Source organism: Wyeomyia smithii, chromosome 2 (genome assembly GCF_029784165.1).
Source record: "Wyeomyia smithii strain HCP4-BCI-WySm-NY-G18 chromosome 2, ASM2978416v1, whole genome shotgun sequence".
Classification (NCBI taxonomy): Eukaryota; Metazoa; Arthropoda; class Insecta; order Diptera; family Culicidae; genus Wyeomyia; species Wyeomyia smithii.
Window position 1 is genome coordinate 78,354,128 of NC_073695.1, and position 19,023 is coordinate 78,373,150.

The following is a 19,023-nucleotide window of genomic DNA, read 5'->3' on the forward strand; positions in this document are numbered from 1 at the left end:
GAATCAGCGAAAATGGAAAATAAAAAATACACACGAGAAGAATTTTTAGATTTAGCAAACGAGAGATTGCTTCAGAATCTAAGTGAATATAACCGCGAATACAAAGCTAACGCGAGAAACTTCGCAGGTCAAAACTTGTTGAACGGAGTAGGAGGTTCAGAATTGATTAGTAAATCGGTTGAAATGGATTCTAACAGTTCTAGAGAGCTAGTACGATACCATTCTGTGGTGGAGTTGGATGAAATTGATGATGAATTCGACAGCTGCAAGGGTTCAACAGAAAACGTTGCCCAGCGACCTAAAATTGGTTGGATGCTAACTCAACCGGTAAGAGTCTAATTTTGTTAAAATAAAAATATCTTCTTGACACTGTCAACCTTAAAACATACTTTTGATAATGAACTCGCGTACAAGATTACACAGTGCAACAATTTTTTTGCTTCAATGCATGATTTGATGAAGTTTGATGTGAAAATGAATTTCCCAGAGTTTGAACATATTTCAACTTGAGGGGCACCAATGGCGCCATTTTGAATTTTTGAGAAATCGGAAATTTTCGATGTTTTTTTGACGCCATTTTGTTTTATCGACGTAAAATGTCAGCAACATGTCGATTTTGCCCCAATTTCCCTACAATACTTAAAAAGGTTTATCTCGACGTTAAATTAACTTATTTGAAAAATGTTTAATGTAATATCAAGAGTTTAAGTGCAATTTGTCTTCACATAATCCTCTCCTTTTTGCGGGGAGGGGGTCGCATTTAACATTATCGAAGACGCGATGATTCTGTCTCATAGCTGAAGCGAGATTTTTATGTTTTGACAGGTCCTGGCCAAAAATGCAACCCCCTCTTCGCAAAAGGGGGAAGATCATGTAAAGACAAATTGTTATTGTATCTTTGAGTATCGCATTGAACAGATTTCAAATAAGTTAATCTAACGTCGAGAGAACCTATTTTAGTATTGTAGGGGAACTGGGGCAAAATTGATATGTTGCTGACATTTTACGTCGATCAGACACCAACCAATCGATTCCTAAGACTTTTTTACTCGATATAAGATATAAATTGACTACCACTTTTAGATATTAGCGCATAACCATTTATGCTCATACATACTCGATATTATTGTGAAATATACTAAAACCATGCCAAAACCGGTTTCTTAGAATCACCGTTTTGAGCTCAGTTTTTGTCCGATTCAAGATCTGTTTTTTGACGTAGGACTACGTCTTTGTTTTCTATACTAGATTACACTTTGTGAAAATGAAAATGAAACTGGCAAATGTTGCGTCAGATTTCAAACGGTTATAGCAAGCGAACGACTTAATGCATCTTAGTCATTTATATGTCGGTGGATAGATAAAATGTGTAACAATTTTTTGATATTATGTTCAACATTGTTGCTTTACTGCTTAATGGTGGAAAAAGGTGAAAAGTTCCAAGGTCAAGCTTTCCCATACATTTCCCTTGTTCTTGGCTTGCTTCCCAAGCACAGATAACAATAACATGGACGAAATAAATTCCACTGCTTACATATTTTGACTCAACAAAGTGTTTTGGTTTGTTTGTCTTTGTCTAAGCTGCGTGGCCACGCCTTAATGGTAAAAATCTACGCTGAACTCGATACAAAAGACTGCGTGTGGAAAATTCAGCTTCAGTTTAGTTTGTTCCACAATAGCGAGTGCGGTGCAGCTGTTAAGCTTTGCGACATTGAGAAACGAGAGCTGCATACGAGTCAACTTCCAGGCACCGCGGAGCATGTTACCTGTATTCTGCAAACGGCAGCAACAGTTACCATTGTACGCTGCAGAATATTTTGCTGGCACAGCTGCTGGAGGGCACAGCGGAGAGTAAATTGTATACGCGGCCAACAAAATAATCGATGCTACCGGTGGTGGTGTGATTATCAGCATTCTATAGCATACATTTCGAGCTGAAGATTATCGAATCGGTTCTTTTTAGAACTATAAATGCTTGAAGATAGAGTTACGAGAATTTTCACAACTACTCCTAGTGTGAAATGTCCATCTATTTCTCAATAATCATTTTTACAATAACGACCAGGGCGCACCAAAGATAAACGGTAGTGTTGCCTATGAATAGTTTATCACAAGACATAACCCTCATTTCATGAATTTTCACTGCTAAATTGAGTGATTTTCCGGTTTAATTGTTTGTTTGTGTTCACTCGAACACCGTTATCAGTCAAATATCAGCAACGAAAATTAGTTAATCTAGGAACCAGAGTGATTTTCGCATCGGGAAAGCAAAAACTTTCTTTTGATGCTTATGAAAATCACTCAGTAGTATTGAAGATGTATTGGTTTGTTTCTCTTTCTTTCTATAAGCTACGTAGCCACGCCTTAATGGTAAAATCTACGCTGAACTCGATGCAAAAGACTGCGTGTGGAAAATTCAGCTTCAGTTTAGTTTGTTCCACAATAGCGAGTGCGGTGCAGCTGTTAAGCTTTGCGACATTGAGAAACGAGAGCTGCATACGAGTCAACTTCCAGGCATCGCGGAGCATGTTACCTTTATTTTGCATACGGCAGCAACAATAACCATCGTACGCTGCAGGATATTTTGCTGGCACAGTTGCTGGAGGGCACAGCGGAGAGCAAATTTTTTACGCGGCCAACTAAAAAATCGATGCTACCGGTGGTGGTGTGATCATCAGCATTCTGTAGCTACATTTCGAGCTAAAGATTATGAAATCGGTTCTTTTCAGAACTATTAGATGATGAAGATAAGAGTTATGAGAATTTTCACAACTACTACTAGTGTAAAATGTATAACGACCAGGACGCACCAAAGATAAACGGTAGTGTTACCTGTGAATAGTTTGTTACAAGATATAACCCTCATTTCAAGAATTTTCACTGCTAAATCAAGTGATTTTCCGGTTTAATTGTTTGTTTGTGTTCACTCGAACACCGTTATCAGTCAAATATCAGCAACGAAAATCAGTTAATCTAAGAACCAGCGTGATTTTCGCATCGGGAAAGCAAAAACTTTCTTTTGATGCTTATGAAAATCACTCAGTAGTATTGAAGATGTGTTGGTTTGTTTCTCTTTCTTTCTATAAGCTACGTGGCCACGCCTTTATGGTAAAAATCTACGCTGAACTCGATACAAAAGACTGCGTGTAGAAAATTCAGCTTCAGTTTAGTTTGTTACACAAAGGCGAGAGCAGTGCAGCTGTTAAAGGTACGCGACATTGAGAAACGAGAGCTGCATGCGAGTCAACTTCCAGGCACTGCGGAACTATGTTACACCTTTATTTTGCATACGGCAGCAACAGTTACCATCGTTCGATGCAGGATATTTTGCTAGCACAGCTACTGGAGGGCACAGCGGAGAGCAAATTTTATGCGCGGCCAAAAAAATATTCATGGTGCGATTATCAGCGTTCTGTAGCACGAATTTCTAACTGAATATTATGGAATCGGTTCTTTTCAGAACTATAGATGCTTGAAGATAAGAGTTAAGAGAATTTTCGCAACTACTACTAGTGTAAAATTTTCATGTATTCATGCATCGTTAGTTTTAAAATAACGACTATCAAAAATAAACGGTAGTGTTACCTATGAACAGTTTAGCGCAGCATATAATAATATTTAGTTTAGCATATATTATATATTTAGTCCTACGTCACCATTTCATACAACCCCTAGGGCTGTATACCTTGTAGTATTTTTTTAAAAGATGGGTAAGATGCTAATATGTGGACAAACTCTTAGAATTTTGATATTTGGTCTTAAAACAAAATGGCGTCAAAAAAACATCGAAAATTTCCGATTTCTCAAAAATTCAAAATGGCGCCATTGTTGCCCTTTACGTTAAAATATGCTCAAACTCGGGGAAATTTTGTTTTGCATCAAAACACACAAAAAATTATAGAAACAAGTCATTTTTTGTTGCACTGTGTTACTATCTTTTTCGGTAAGAAATCTAAAAAATTATTACAGATATTCATGTTAGTTAGATGAGTGCAATATAGTAATAAGACTATGGGAACCGCGATTCTTACATTTCGAGTGTTCTTGCGACTTAATTTTAGCAATTTTGCACGCATTTTTTACACAGATTGAGACCTTCTACAGGTATGACTGTTCTCTGTAACCAATTTAATCTGACGACTTAGGTTTCATACAAAAAAATGCAGTTATCTGTTTGCAGTTATCCAATATATCATTAGGCTTGTAGTGTGACGTAGACCTAACAAGTCAGTCGTCGTATATTGGAATCTCCACTAAGTGTTTAAATTTAATCTACATCTTTAGTATCAATGACTATGGTTTATAGACTTGAGCGGTTTGATGGGAGTCTAAAATGTAGATTTGTTCGTTATTTATAAATACATACGAAAAATTTCTGATTCTTTTCAGCCAGAGAAGCCTACAGCCCCCGCTTTACCAGGTGAGACATCAAAACCGAGAAATTTCAAATTCTCTTTCCTATCAGCAACTACTTCGCGCGCAGCTTGAAAACGGACAATAACTTACAAAACTGTTCGACATTATTATCTATTCTACATGTCGGTAAGTGTAACGCGCGTTGTATATCCAAAGGCGAAACACACTTGCTCGAATTACCGTTTTGTTACTTGTTTATCATTGCTCTGACCCTCCGTATTTCCTGGGGAAAATACGGAAACATCTGAGTGCTTTATCCGAAAAATCGTTTCAGATTACCTTAGCGTGGGTCCCTTCTCACTGCTCGATACCGGGCAATGAGAAAGCGGACTCTTTGGCTAAGGTGGGCGCAGCAAACGGTGAAATTTATGAAAGACCAATTGTCTTTAATGAATTTTTCGCAATTGTACGTCAGAATACGATCATCAGTTGGCAAAATTCTTGGACCAAGGGGGAACTGGGAAGGTGGTTACATTCCATTATCCCCAAGGTATCGACGAACCCGTGGTTCAAGGGATTGGATGTAGGTCGAGACTTCATTTGTATGATGTCTCGGCTCATGTCCAATCACTATGAATTTGACGCGCATCTCCGTCGTATTGGGCTCGGGGAAGGTGGTATCTGTGCCTGTGGTGAAGGTTATCACGACATAGAGCATGTGGTTTGGTCTTGCCCTGAACACCGTGGCGCCAGGTCTAAATTAATAGCTTCCCTGCAGGCCGAGGGTAGACAGCCGGCTGTTTCTGTTCGTGATGTCTTGGCGAGCCTTGACCTTCCCTACATGTCCTCCATATACATTTTCCTGAAATCCATCCATGCACCAGTCTAGCCCCACTCCTTTCCGTCTACATCCAACTTAACCGCAAGTACACGTTTGGACTCCCGATCCAGAACCAGCAACTAGATCCCGCACGATACCAGCAACTAGCCCGAAAAAGTCCATTTTCCAGTTCGTGTCTTGGTTTAGCAGAACATAACAAATAAGCTGCTCATTGTTTTTGGCTGTTTGAAAAACATCATGACGCCCCAACAACAAATCACCAGTTTTAAAACGCGTTTAATTTTAGTTTTAATCTTAGATTTAATTTCAACTCGTAGTCGGCAGCGAGGATAAAAAATTTGTTTTTAGTTTTTAAGATACTTTATGAAGTAAAATTCTAGATATAATTGGCTCCGTAAAACATTAACTTGTATTGTGCCGTGTCAAATAAACGTTGATTGAAAAAAAAAAAAAAATCATTGCTCTGCCGGTACCCGCATAACTGTCCCATACTGATTTTGGTCACTTTTGAGTTATCACCGGGAATCGACTTAATTGTTATCATATTTTCTGGAAAAAAAAATTATAATTAATACTTTTGAATGGAAAAACATGGAAAAAATACCAAGTTGTTTTTGTCCCATATTGAAAGTACCCGCTTTACAGTCCCACTGCATAGTGGTCCAAAATAAAATTTTGCTCCAGATTAGTGTATATCGGATTATTTCAGACATGTAGAAGTATGTCTTTTAATTAACTAGACTAATGTTGTTTTTCTTTAGTACAATCTACGTTGCCAATGATGCTGCCGGTTGCTGGTTGAATTTATATGTGATGGGACAAAATATGCGAGTACTTTTCAAATGTACCCGCATATTTTGTCCCATTTTGTCTTTTTTTTTCAAGTTATATAACGTAAAATCAATTCCATCCATGTTTTTTTGTTGTTGTTTTTCATTATGGGACAGTTATCCGGGTACCGGCAGTGCTCGGGTGTATTAAAGGACAAGATGACTGCAACTTGTAACCTACAGCGACGGGATCTTTATTTTGTCCAATTGATTACCCTAATGCTCAAAACAGTTGCCCTAGAAAGATTATAGTATTTTAACCATTCCTGTGAATTCTGGTGCCCCCTAGTGAATACAGTAGTGTGTCAAAAGCCCGTAGAGTAATTGCTCGCCGGGTTCGTCGTTACTTGGGTATGTTCAGCTAAGTTTTAGAAACTATAAACAAGCAACGTTGCTGAAGACACTGAAGCGCGTAGATCACATCTTTAGCAGGTACTATGATGAAAAAGTTCATTTTTTAAAACGTTATTACTAAGATAGTCTTGAACCGCTGCACTCCAGGGTTTGGTATTTGATAATTGTGGTAATTATTTGTATACGTCAACATCCTGAAATTTGTGGTTGTTTTTAATAATTTAATAATTTAATTATAATTTTATGTCAAATTGAAAACTCAACCTGAAAGGTTTTTCTTATAACATACTAACAGCTTCGGGTAATTTTTCGTTTTGTCTTTCTGATTGAGTATAAACTGTTCTGTTTTTAAGGTCCAATACCGATTGTCAATTCACCGAACCGGCAAGATGTACAGAACACGGTAAGACTGATATTTTATATTTCATTGGTTTTAAAAGTTTCAATTAAAAATAGTTTTATAATATTGTAGCAATTAGATTAGCTAATACGATACAATTGAAACTAACCTGCAGCATAATAAACGGAATCCATTTCAGGAGCTCTCTAACTTTGTTCAGAAGAAATCAATCGCTCAGGGTATGATGGATCTGGCCTTGGTATCGGCAAACACCAACCAACTCCGCTACGTGATAGACATCGGCCAGAGACATCCGTATTTCTACACAAGTATTGCCCTAATCATCACAAGTTTAGTGATGCAGTTAATTGTTGGCCTCGCACTGATCTACAACAGCAGGTATTAGTGGCCACGAAGAGTGTGCAATAATCCGCTTGCAAATTGCTCTATTAATTGTATCTAAATTTAAAATCGTCTCGGGCGACCGCAAAACAGTGAGCCAACGCATTGTTTTTTCTTTCTGCGCAGGTTTAACATAAGAAAGAAGCGAGAGATGCAATCTGCTGATCGTATCAACGACTTGTCCGTGATCGGCGTGTTTTTGATCACACTCGTCAACGTATTTATCTCGACGTTCAACGGATCAAACTCCGGGCCTTACTCCGCGGATCTCACGTCAGGGAATGCCACGATTCACATACCGGATATAGACACGCACGGAACCATTTCCGATAATTTTACTAGCGGTGGTGATGGAATATGAGCACCGAGGAGTTCCGCATTTGCCGAGAGCGCTGGATGGAAGGCGTTCGTCGTTTGTTGATTAAATATCTCTAAATCTCGTCGAATGAATTAAATTATGCGTGAACCAGCGCGCAGCACATGAATTTTTGGACGTTTAAGATCTCACTCACTCAGTTGTGTTTTCAAAATTTGAACTTCTCAGATTAATCCTAGTAGCCGCAGTTGGCTGTCAACCGGTAGTTATTAATGCAAAATTGTAAATAAAAAATTCGAACCTGTTAAATCCAAATCTCAAGTGCACCATATCCAAATGAATTGTTCCTGTTCCGCTCGCGACTGTCCCCATGTTCAGTATATCCGACGACTGCTGGAGGGCACCGAGTTAGATCAGCATGATACGGAAGAAGCTATCGCCCCTACCGGATGGAAGTATTATTTACCTCATGCTAAGAAGGTTGCCTCCTACGTCGTTATGGTTCTGCAAATCGCCTTCTATTTCTGGTTCTCCATGACCAAGGCCGCTCTGCAAATGTGGCTGGCTGTACTTAACTCTAATAGGTTGGTTTGTTGTATTTAAAAAACTAAACTTCCCTTCTGAGAGAGATTGAATTAATTTGTGTCTCTTTTTTGTGTTCGCCGTTTAGCTTCTTCTGGTTGGGATTTCTAGCCTTTACTAGTGCTCTGATCTGTTCGCTACCGCAAGTTCACACACGATGACTGTAATTGGTCCGCTTTACGCGCGGAAGATAAAACTACAGTCGCACAGAATAGGACAAGTCTGGCGTTGATGGAAATTCGACAACAATTACTACTGCTTCCGTTTTAAATAAACATCCGAAACACTTCGATCTATGAACTGTATTGAACATTTGAAAAATCTTGCTCATCCGGTTTACTGAATCTTTGAATATACATCGATCGAACAAAATCGACCAAATTATTAGCGATTTCATGAGCGCAGAAGAAAACCTCCCTATGTGACGCAATTATATTAAAAAAATCAACCTAATTGACATTCTCGCATTGATAATAATGACATTTAGATCGAAATGAAATTTTCAAGATATTATTTCCAAACAACGAATCATTATATGTGCGAAAACCGAAAATAAATATAATCTTTAAAAAAATGTAAGTGATTTAAAAAAAATACAAGAGCCACTTAAAAATTTGATACAGAAAACCAGGCCTTACCAGACAAATTTTAACTTTCCGATTTTTCCTCCGACATTTCAAAACGCAGGCAATCTGAAGGTAACGGAATGAAATTTAAAGACACGGACGAGAATTACAGAGGGACGTCTGCCAGCCGTGGCTGCTCCTTCAGCCGAAAAAAAAAACATTTATCATTAATTTACCTTCGATTTGATCTCCAACAGCGGCGAACAATCGAAAACTATATCCACGGAAAACTCATTTTCAATTCATCACAGGGGCGGGCACCGATAGTTACGAAATTTAGTGCTCGAATTCGGCGCTGTTGACATTGAAACTGGTTCGAACTGAACTGAAAAGAAACATGGATTTAAGCTCAAGAAAATAACGGTAGTCCACGAGACACATCTTTGGCGTGAACCAATTTGTCATAATGAGTGAGTAGATGGCTATCAAATCTTCTAACGAAATCAAAACAGCTTGCTTAACTTCGTTTTGTTTAAATTCTGCGAAATATTGCATCTCTGGCAGAAAAAGCCTCTTAGCAACGGTGAAATGAGTAAAGCCGATTACCCTAGCAAAATAAAGCATGAATTCGAGCGAATCATTTATTCTTGATAGAACTCTGTGGGATTTTTCTGCTATCAGAAGCTTTAATCGCGTTTGAAGTTCTAAAAAAGAGATTGCAATGGAATTACTGTGGAAATGATAGGACTTCATTGCCGGCGGCGCACAGTGGGACGAAATCAAAAATAGTAGGACATTGGTGTTTGTGACGAAACGCATAGTTTTAGCGTTTCGATGTCTCCTAGAAAGTTTCTCAGTTTTATGAGTACTTTATTTTGACGGTAAATTTTTTTGATCAAGCGGGGTGTAAACCAAAATAAAAAAATTAACTTTTTTATTTCTCGATGAACTTGGTAACTTGCTTCTGACATATTGTAGAACTAGCTATTATGAGCAAGTTTGTAGAGCATTGGAGAATTCTATCTCTTAAACTGACAAATTTATAAGGTGTTAAAGAAAGCACCCCCTTGAAATATGTATTTGCGTGATAACGCTCTTATCTTAGTTTTGCCATTGTTCAAGTGTTCTACAAACTTCTAACTAAGATTAATTGTCATTTTTTTGCTAGAAGAGGAGTTATGTCTGTTTTTGCACTTTTATGACACACTTTTCAAGAGAACATATCTCGCGAAAAGGCAGATGTTGGCAGCTACTTTTAGCTTCATTTTATTTGGATACTTATTTCCTCCAATTGTGTATATATATATATCGTACTGGAATTGAAGGGGATTGATAGTAATTTTTTCGGAAATTAAGTTGCAACTTTTTAAATTTGATTATTTTTTAATCAACTTTTTTTTTAAATCGGACAACCAGTGCCCGTAAATGAGTAAGCCATGGACGTTTCATGATATAACAGGTGCTCGGAAATTTTAGCGAAGTGTTGGAATGTGTAATTTTAAAAAACCCGAATTATTAGACGTCTGGTTTAAGTCAGATTCGCTAATGCGAAATGGAAAGGTAATGAATTTTATTTTTTTTAAATTTTTCAAAATCTTCAATTTTTCAAAGTTACACATTTCAACACTTCGCTAAAATTTCCGAGCACCTGTTAAATCATAAAAAGTCAATGGCTTACTCATTTACGGGCACTGATTGTCCGATTTTTAAAAAAAGTTGATTAAAAAATAATCAAAATTTAAAAAAGTTGCAACTTAATTTCCGAAAAATTACTATCAATCCCCTTCGATTCCAGTACGATATATATACACAATTGGAGGAAATATATATCCAAATAAAATGAAGCTGAAAGTAGCTGCCAACATCTGCCTTTCCGCGAGATATGTTCTCTTGAAAAGTGTGTCATAAAAGTGCAAAAACAGACATAACTCCTCCAAATTAAGAGATAACGATACACTTTCTTCTAAAAAAATATGACAATTAATCTTAGTTAGAAGTTTGTAGAACACTTGAACAATGGCAAAACTAAGATAAGAGCGTTATCACGCAAAAACATATTTTAAGTGGTGCTTCACTTTAACAACTTATAAATTTGTCAGTTTAAGAGATAGAATTCTCCAATGCTCTACAAACTTGCTCGCAATAGCTAGTTCTACAATATGTCAGAAGCAAGTTACCAAGTTCATCGAGAAACAAAAAAGTTAATTTTTTTATTTTGGTTTACACCCCCCTTAATCAAAAAAATTTACCGTCAAAATAAAGTACTTATAAAACTGAAAAAACTTTCTAGGAGACATCGAAACGCTAAAACCATGCGTTTCGTCACAAACACCTATGTCCTACTATTTTTGATTTCGTCCCACTGTGCGGCGGTGGCAATATTTGTAGACATAATTGAAAAAGGGTCGCCAAAAGATCAAAGCTTGCACTGGTAACCAGTCGCAAGAAAGTTAATCATGACCAAACTGTGAAAAAATGCTTCCCACTATTTCAATTATCTCGTCTAGTGTTGTACCCTGAACATCACTCTGCTTAGTGGATGAGCGGAGCAATTGTCACTTGATTTTTCCATTAGCGGTACCGACAGAAGAATGGTGATTTATCAGTTTAAAATCATCAGTTCTAGCTGGGTGTGTAATTTTACTTTCAATTTGTTATGGGAAGCGCCGGGAGTACGCTCCATCTTAAGATTCTAGACAATTGCTACTTTGTGAGTCTTTACTCTCCTGTCACAAATGTCGGTTCCGCAAACAATTCGTTTTGGTGATAATATGTGAATTTAGAATGCATCACTTTGAAACTGGAGAAACAAAATGTGTGCATAACCAGTAGTAAAACACCGTATCGAACAATAGAATTAATTTTTGGTGATATAAGGTGTACGAATTCAATCTTTCAGCAGTTTGTCATTATAGGCCCTTTCAACAAAGTAAAAGTTAGCTTTTTAAATTGGGAGCTACACGACAATTTGTATTCGTAAAATAAGTCCTTGTCAAGTGCATAACGCATAGTCGATCACTAGACAAACATTAAAGATCAAAAAATAATCCGACATAAACTTCGGTGTCAATTGGAGTATTGGCTTGTGTAAGTTATTCTCTTTTACTTCTATGCATTGCATAGAAAAGAAAAACCCCTCTTTACCATCGTAAGATTACGAGCTGCTGCACCATGAGATTTTGAGCGGACAAAAAACGGAAAAATGATTATCGCCGATCTGTTTTTTATTTTTTCAATAGAAAATAAACACTGTACCTAAGAAATTCGGAATTCATAACTGTAGCTGTACTGTACTATATCTCCCAGATGGTCTCGAGGTACGATACTGGCCCAACAAGCCAGTCGTCGTAGGTTCTAGTCTCGGCTCGAGAGAGACTATTAGTGTCAGTAGGACCGTAGCGCTAGCCCCGCGGTTGGTGTCCTGTACACCACCAGTCGGTTGCGAAGTCTGTGTATAACAAACAGAAGGTCAAGTTCCGAATCGGAATGTAGCACCAAGGCTTTGCTTTTCTTTGCTTTGCTTAGCTGTACTATACACGAGATATCGAGAAATGAAGATAAAAATGGCATAAAGTGCCGTTTTCGAGAAAAGAGAATTCAAAAAAAAATGTTGGGAACAATAACTCTAAAATACTTTACATTCTTGTAAACGTTGTCAGGGTCGCGATACCTACATCCTACTGATAGGGCTGCCATCTTAGGTGTAGCTGGAGGGATACAGCATTTCAATCAGCCGCCGGCTCAGGGTCAGACGCTGTTGTACGCCGCCCCCACATGGGGACAGCCGGGTACGAATCTCCTTCCCAGTCAGCATACGACCAAAGTTTTCACCGGGAGTTGGTTACCTGATTTCCGCTAAGGTTACTCGTACTCCGGTCGGCACCTCGTGGAGGTTGGGATAGGAGTTGCTGGACAGAGGTGAATGACCACATTAGGGTCTCAAGTTACACGTCTCCAGCCGTTTACCAACCGATCCTCGATAAGTTCCGGGAGTATAACTAGTAGACTCACTATCTGTTTGTGGATTTGAGGACGGCATATGTCTCAGTGAAAAGAAACGAGCTGTGGCAGTTCATGCTGGAACTCAGTTTCCCGACGAAACTAATTAAGTTGAGTCGTATGACGCTGGAGGTATCGAAATCATCCGTGCGGATAGCTGGCGAGACATTAGTCGCGTTCGTAACGTTAGATGGACTGAAGCAGGGGGATGCGCTCTCTAACGTACTGTTCAACATCGCCCTTGAAGGTGCAGTACGAAGAGCAAACGTGCAAAGAAACCGTACGATCATAACAAAATCTAACATGCTCCTTGGTTTTGCTGACGACATTGATATCATTGGTATCGACCGTAGGGCCGTGGAGGTGGCCTTTCAAGACGGAAGCAGCGTGGTTTGGGCTCAGCATAAACTCTGGCAAAACAAAGTACATGATTGCTGGCAGGGAGCGTGCGGGTTCCCGTGGTGTTGGTGCTGAGGTGGAGATAGATGAGGAACGATTTGTAGTGTTTAATGAATTTGTTTATCTTGGTGCGCTTGTGACATGTGACAACGATATGAGCCGTGAAGTGAAACGACGAGTTGCAGCTGCAAACAGGACCCACTACAGACGACGTAACCAGCTAAGGTCCCGTAGTTTGCAAACTCGCACAAAACTAGCGCTATATAGGACGCTGATACTCGCTCGCTGATACTTGACGAAAGCTGATTGACAACCACTAAACTTATAAAGTATCAACTGATGTTGATATGAGCTAAAGTTAGTTCTGTGAAGTATCCATGTCATAAAAAACCTGAATTAATCCACCTAGCGGTCAGACCCAGCCTTTCTTATTTAATATTTTTTTTGTAAAAATAGATTTACATGAACGCTTCAATCCAATAAATATATATTCACTCTTTAGGTTCTAAAATTTGATAATGCAATCTATACATATAAAAATGCAATCCGGTCTGTCTGTCTGATCCATATAGGCTCGAAAACTACCGAACCGATCGACGTGAAAATTTGTATGTAGGGGTTTTTGGTGCCGATAAAGGTTCCTATGATATTTTGAGACCCCTCCCTCTTCTGGAAGGGAGGGGTCCCATACAAATGAAACATAAATTTCTGCTCATCTCGAGAACTAATCAACTAAATGAAACAAAATTTGGCAGGTAAATGCTTTTAGAGCAAGATCGCGCCAAATGACCTATGGTCGAATATCGACCATTTTTGATTTGAATGAAACTTTGCACACGTATTTGGCTTAGCAAACTGAGCATTTTTCACAGATGGAGAGATTTTTTACACTCATGAGTTACATTGTAAAAGGGCGTATGTCTTTTGGCATAGGTTTTATTCGAAGCATTGTGGTCCAGAAACCGTTGGTTGTATAGAAAAACTGTCTAAGAATGAGTTGTAGGGAATTAAAAATGCACCATAAAAAATATGCATTGTACGAAAAAAAAATTTTTTTGACCATTTGATTAGAGAAAAAAAAATTGAATTTTTTTTTAATTTTTTTTTAAAGAAATTAGACGTTAATACGCAACTTTAAAAAAAAGTCCAGGATAGAGGAATGAAAAATATTTTTTTTATGATAGGTTAATTTTTTTATGAAAATTCTAATTTGAACATTTTCCAAAATATTTGTATTCTGATGATTTTAAAAGATGCAGAGATTTATTTCGAATCAAAATGCTCTTGGTAGTAAACAGTCTAAAGGCATCGGTTTTCAAGTTATTTTGAATTTAAGCTCGAAAAATTATTAATATTTCGGAAAATACACGTTTTTCTTAATTTGTCCGCGGTTCTCCAGCAAAAATCATACGTTCATTGGAATGCTTGATCAAAAATATACATTTCATTCTTTGACAACAAAACGATTGGGCGAACGGTTCTCAAGAAAAGAGTTAAATGTTCTAAGTGATATAAATATACATAAGAATCAAATATTTATTTTCGAGTTTTATTATCTTAGGAACATATTTTTTTATGACATAGATACTTTACAGAACTAGTTTCACCTTATATTTTATATACATCATAAGTAAATGATTCGTCATCTTTTGAAAACAGCTTCGTTTGTATTTCATTTTCTGAAATCGGAACAAAAGAGTAATACTTTTGTGTGGCAATTATTATTATAGATTTTTTCAAATATTGCTCAATTCTGTTACTCCTTGTTCATATTCTTCATATGATACCCAAATAAATGACATTTTTGATGAATTTTTATTACTTTTTTGATTAGACCAATCATACAATTCTTCTCCACCTGAAAAATGCTCTGTTTGCTAAGCCAAATACGTGTGCAAAGTTTCATTCAAATCAAAAATGGTCGATTGAATTTTCACGTATTTCCAGACGATTTGAAATGATTTTGCTCTTTAGTGTAAAAAAAATATGTCCATAATGTTTGACACCCCTCCTTCTTTTGGAAGGGAGGGGTGCCATACAAATGAAACACAAATTTCTGCACATCTCGAGAACTAACCGAGTAAAGGGAACCAAATTTGGCAAGTGAATGTTTTTAGAGGTAACAAATATGTTCCATAATAGACCTCAGGCAACATTCAGGATTGTGAAATGGCAACTTCCAGTTTCTGGAAAACAGCCGAAAATGGCCGATTTCTACCCAATATAACCATATCCGGATCTAGAATGATACACAGGAGCTAAAATAGACCACAGATACCATTTTGAATTCTAAGATGGCGACTTCCGGTATTGGGTGTTGTTCGATCATTTTCGGCTGTTTCCCAGGAACATGTGCTTCCAGAAGAGGGAGGAGCCTCGAACCATTATGTACATATTTGTTACTTCTACTATTCTTCAACCAGAATGACGATCAAAGGCCAGAAATTATTTTAAATACCATTTTGAAATCCAAGATGGCGACTTCCGGTTTGTGAAAAACAGCCTAAAATAACCAAATACCATCCAATATGAGTATCTCTGGAACCAGAATGATGCAATGAGCTAACAACTGACCTCAGGCACCATTGAATTGCTAAATGGCAACTTCTAGGAAACAGTCGAAAATGACCGAATGATACTCAATATGAATATTTCCGTAATCGAGATGATGCAAAGAAACCAAACATTAACCCTGGATACCATTTTGAATTTAAAGACGACCACTTTTAGTTTCTGGAAAACAACCAAAATAACTTAACACCTCCCAATATGGGTATTTTCGGTGTCAGATTGATGCCAGAAAGTCTGCTGCAAATGACCGAATACCACCCAATATGAATGTTTTCAGAATTAAGACGATGTACAGAAGCCGAAAGTCGAGGATGTTGTCATTTCGATAAAACCAATCATTTCAAACGATTTGCTATTTAACTTTGATCATATCCTATGGCAGACAATTTAATACATAACGGTTGCTTAAGTTCAATTAGAATCAAATGAAATGGAAACGTATAGGACAGCCAAACTTTGAAACCATGTGTTCAATTATAATTCTCTACACTTCACACTTTTTTATCCACTTTCACTATTAAGCACTGACGAAGGCACTATGTAAGTGTTGAAATACGTATATGCAAGTGAAAAGTGAAAAGTGATAGAATTAAATAGTGAAAGTGGATAAAAAGTGTAAAGTGTAGTGAAAATATTCTATCAAGACGCTCGAACAGAAGTGAATAAATTATTATTCATCAGTTAACCCTTAACTAGCCCGCTTATCTGATATCAATATTGTTCAAATCGATTGTGTAGTTTCTGAGATAATGAAGTTTCATGATTTTCAGATTGCGGTAAATTACAGACGAAGTTACAGTTCGATTACAGTAATATTCAATAGGGTGTTATGAGATAGCTAGACTTATAAATTGACAATAATTTTGGAGAAATCAGGTCAGCCATCTCTGAGAAAAGTGAGTGAGACCAAGTAGTCTTCGGAATATGTTCCTTTTTATAGCTGGATTTCACATTTTTATACATTACAGGCAAAGTAATAGTCCGATTGGAAAACAAATCAATAGGGTCTTATGGAGCAACTAGACCTTCCATTTGACACCAATTCTATGAAAATCGGTTCAGCCATCTCTGAGAAACATGAGTGAGATTAAACAGTCTTCAGAACACGTTTCTTTTCATAGCTTTTGAACCACAAATTCAATCTTAATAAAATTCAAAAGTTAAGGGTATTTCAAGTAGCCCGTTCATTTGAAGTCAATTTCGTTCAAATCGGTTGTGTAGTTTTTGAGATATTGATGGTTCATGATTTTTACATTTTGATACATAACCTCTAAACTATAAATTCGATTACAATAAAATTTGATAGGGTCTTATGAGACAACAAGACCTTTCATTTGCAATTAATTTCATGAAAATCGGTCTAGTCATCTCTGAGAAAAGATAGTGAGAATAAAAATCTGCACATACACACACACACACACACACACACACACACACACACACACACACACACACACACACATACACATACAGAAAACGCTCAGCTCGTCGAGCTGAGTCGAGTGATATATGCCATTCGGCCCTTTGCAGCACTTGTATACTTTCGGTTTTGCAAGTGATTGCTATACCTTTCTAGGAGAAAGGCAAAACGAATATATTATTTGAAACATTTAACCATTTTTTTAGAGAACCGTTCCTTCAATCATGTCAAAGAATGATTTGTATAATATTGATCAGAAATTTCAATAAACTTGGTTTTTGTTGGAGAACCACGAAAATAACTCGAAAACCGATGCATTCAGATTGTTAACTACTAAGAGCTTCTTGATTTTAAAAGCCCGTCTCAATCTTACAAAATCATTTCTCCATCCTGGACTACTTTTTAAAAGTCGCGTAATAACTTCAAGTTTGTTAAAAAAAATAAAACAAAACTTACCTATTTCTTTTTAAATTGAAACTGAGTGTTTATTTTCAATTTATTTTGGTCAATAAAATTTTTTTTCACAGTGTATATTTTTAATGAGGCATTAATATCTACCCACAACTCTTTCTCAGACAGTTTTTTATACAACCAACGGTTTCTGAGCTACAATGTTTTGAATAAAACCTATGTCAAAACGCATACGCATACTTAAAATTAGCATTTTTTACGAAATAAGTGATTTTATCATACTAATGTACATAGACCACTCTGATTTCATATACCTAACTTTCACTGGAATTCTCGAATCGTTTCGGAACAGGACATGATTTCGGTACACCAGACTAGTAAATGGCAAGAAAAATTACGTTAGCTCGCCATTCTGTTTCGGAAGAAATTTCAACAAGCCGGACTTCATGTCTTCAGGGTAAGGCCTGATCGAGCCGATAGACAGAATACGGTGGCCCAATCCCACCCCTGGAAACTGTACCGCGAGTGGTTGGCGCAGCCGAAATGCATTGTAATCGACGACGAAACGTACAAGGAAGTGGACGCCTTCAAAAGCACCCGCTGATTCGAGAATTAGCGAAATGGTGCCCACCACTGAAAACCTGTGATGCCAACGGTGTTGTTTTCGTGCCGAAGGAGGAAAATCCGTCATCCTTGCCAATAGACAAATTCTGGGCGGTTATGGAGAAAACAAGGTCTTCAAACACGACCAGGATTTGAATAAAGATTGAATGAAAGTTTGTTAGTAAGATGGCGCAAGTGTTGCACAGGATTCGTTGAGTAGCATTTAATCCAAATTGTGGGTATTCTGCCTAGAATGGAAGGTCTAATGACGCAGGTTTGCAAGAACGTAGCTAATATGTGTTTATTTATTCTCGAAGAGTTTCAAAAATATTCGACATAAAATGAATTTTTGGTAATCATTTTTGTTATCAAAATTATGATTCTTCACATGATGCGAAGCATTTTTTGCAGCTTCAATTGACAAAACTATTGATATGTGCAACCAAACTTTACCAGCGATTAATATCACTGTATAAGTTTCATTATTACTGAATATGACAGTTTTTTACCAGAGTAATTCGTCAATCGTGGTATAGTAACTATGAACTTATTGTGTAGGTCAAATCGAGACGAGTGAAAATTATTATTTAATCTTATGTTGTCATGCAATGTGTTGTAATTGAAAAACTAGTGAAATGGAAATAAATAATATGTTTCAGAAATACAAAAAGTTATCAGGGTTCTCTGACCGTACTGAAATATTCAGGGTTGATTTTATTTATATAACGAAACAAAGCTTTACATAATATCAGATTTTTTGAAAAGGGTTAAGAGGGGTAAAAAAGACCCTTGAAAATTCGGAGTCGAAAATCAGCTGAAAACAAATAAAATGTTGTGACTTTGAATACATTGATTTTGATTGATGATTGATTTGATTGATTTCTTAAAATCCTATAAAAAATATAAAATGCCGGTTGTTAAGAGTTGCTGTCGTAGTTTCATTATAGGATATTTGCATTTTTCTTCAAAAAATGGTGATTATTGCAGCTCTTTTTTGCTTGTCAACAAAACTGGACCCTGTATCTAAGCTATA

At 37.1% G+C, this 19,023-nt stretch overlaps 2 protein-coding genes across 2 annotated transcripts; both read left to right on the forward strand.

The window, feature by feature from the left end:
* Positions 1-12: 12 nt before the first annotated feature.
* Positions 13-7,484, forward strand: LOC129719704 (uncharacterized). Its single transcript, XM_055671099.1, has 5 exons — positions 13-327; positions 4,390-4,420; positions 6,735-6,784; positions 6,921-7,120; positions 7,250-7,484. The coding sequence occupies exons 1-5, from the start codon at positions 13-15 to the stop codon at positions 7,482-7,484; spliced, it is 831 nt and encodes a 276-aa protein (XP_055527074.1).
* Positions 7,485-7,696: 212 nt separating this feature from the next.
* LOC129725276 (uncharacterized) lies at positions 7,697-8,393 on the forward strand. Its single transcript, XM_055680876.1, has 2 exons — positions 7,697-8,023; positions 8,110-8,393. Exons 1-2 carry the CDS (start codon positions 7,776-7,778, stop codon positions 8,180-8,182), a joined length of 321 nt encoding a protein of 106 aa, XP_055536851.1. The 5' UTR covers positions 7,697-7,775; the 3' UTR covers positions 8,183-8,393.
* The last annotated feature ends 10,630 nt before the right edge of the window (positions 8,394-19,023 follow it).

Coding starts and splice junctions, on each gene's coding strand:
- LOC129719704 (XM_055671099.1), top strand. CDS start 13: ATGGAAAATAAAAAATACACACGAGAAGAATTTTTAGATTTAGCAAAC. Junction 6,785..6,920: donor GGCAAGATGTACAGAACACG/GTAAGACTGATA, acceptor AATCCATTTCAG/GAGCTCTCTAACTTTGTTCA. Junction 7,121..7,249: donor GCACTGATCTACAACAGCAG/GTATTAGTGGCC, acceptor CTTTCTGCGCAG/GTTTAACATAAGAAAGAAGC.
- LOC129725276 (XM_055680876.1), top strand. CDS start 7,776: ATGAATTGTTCCTGTTCCGCTCGCGACTGTCCCCATGTTCAGTATATC. Junction 8,024..8,109: donor GCTGTACTTAACTCTAATAG/GTTGGTTTGTTG, acceptor TTCGCCGTTTAG/CTTCTTCTGGTTGGGATTTC.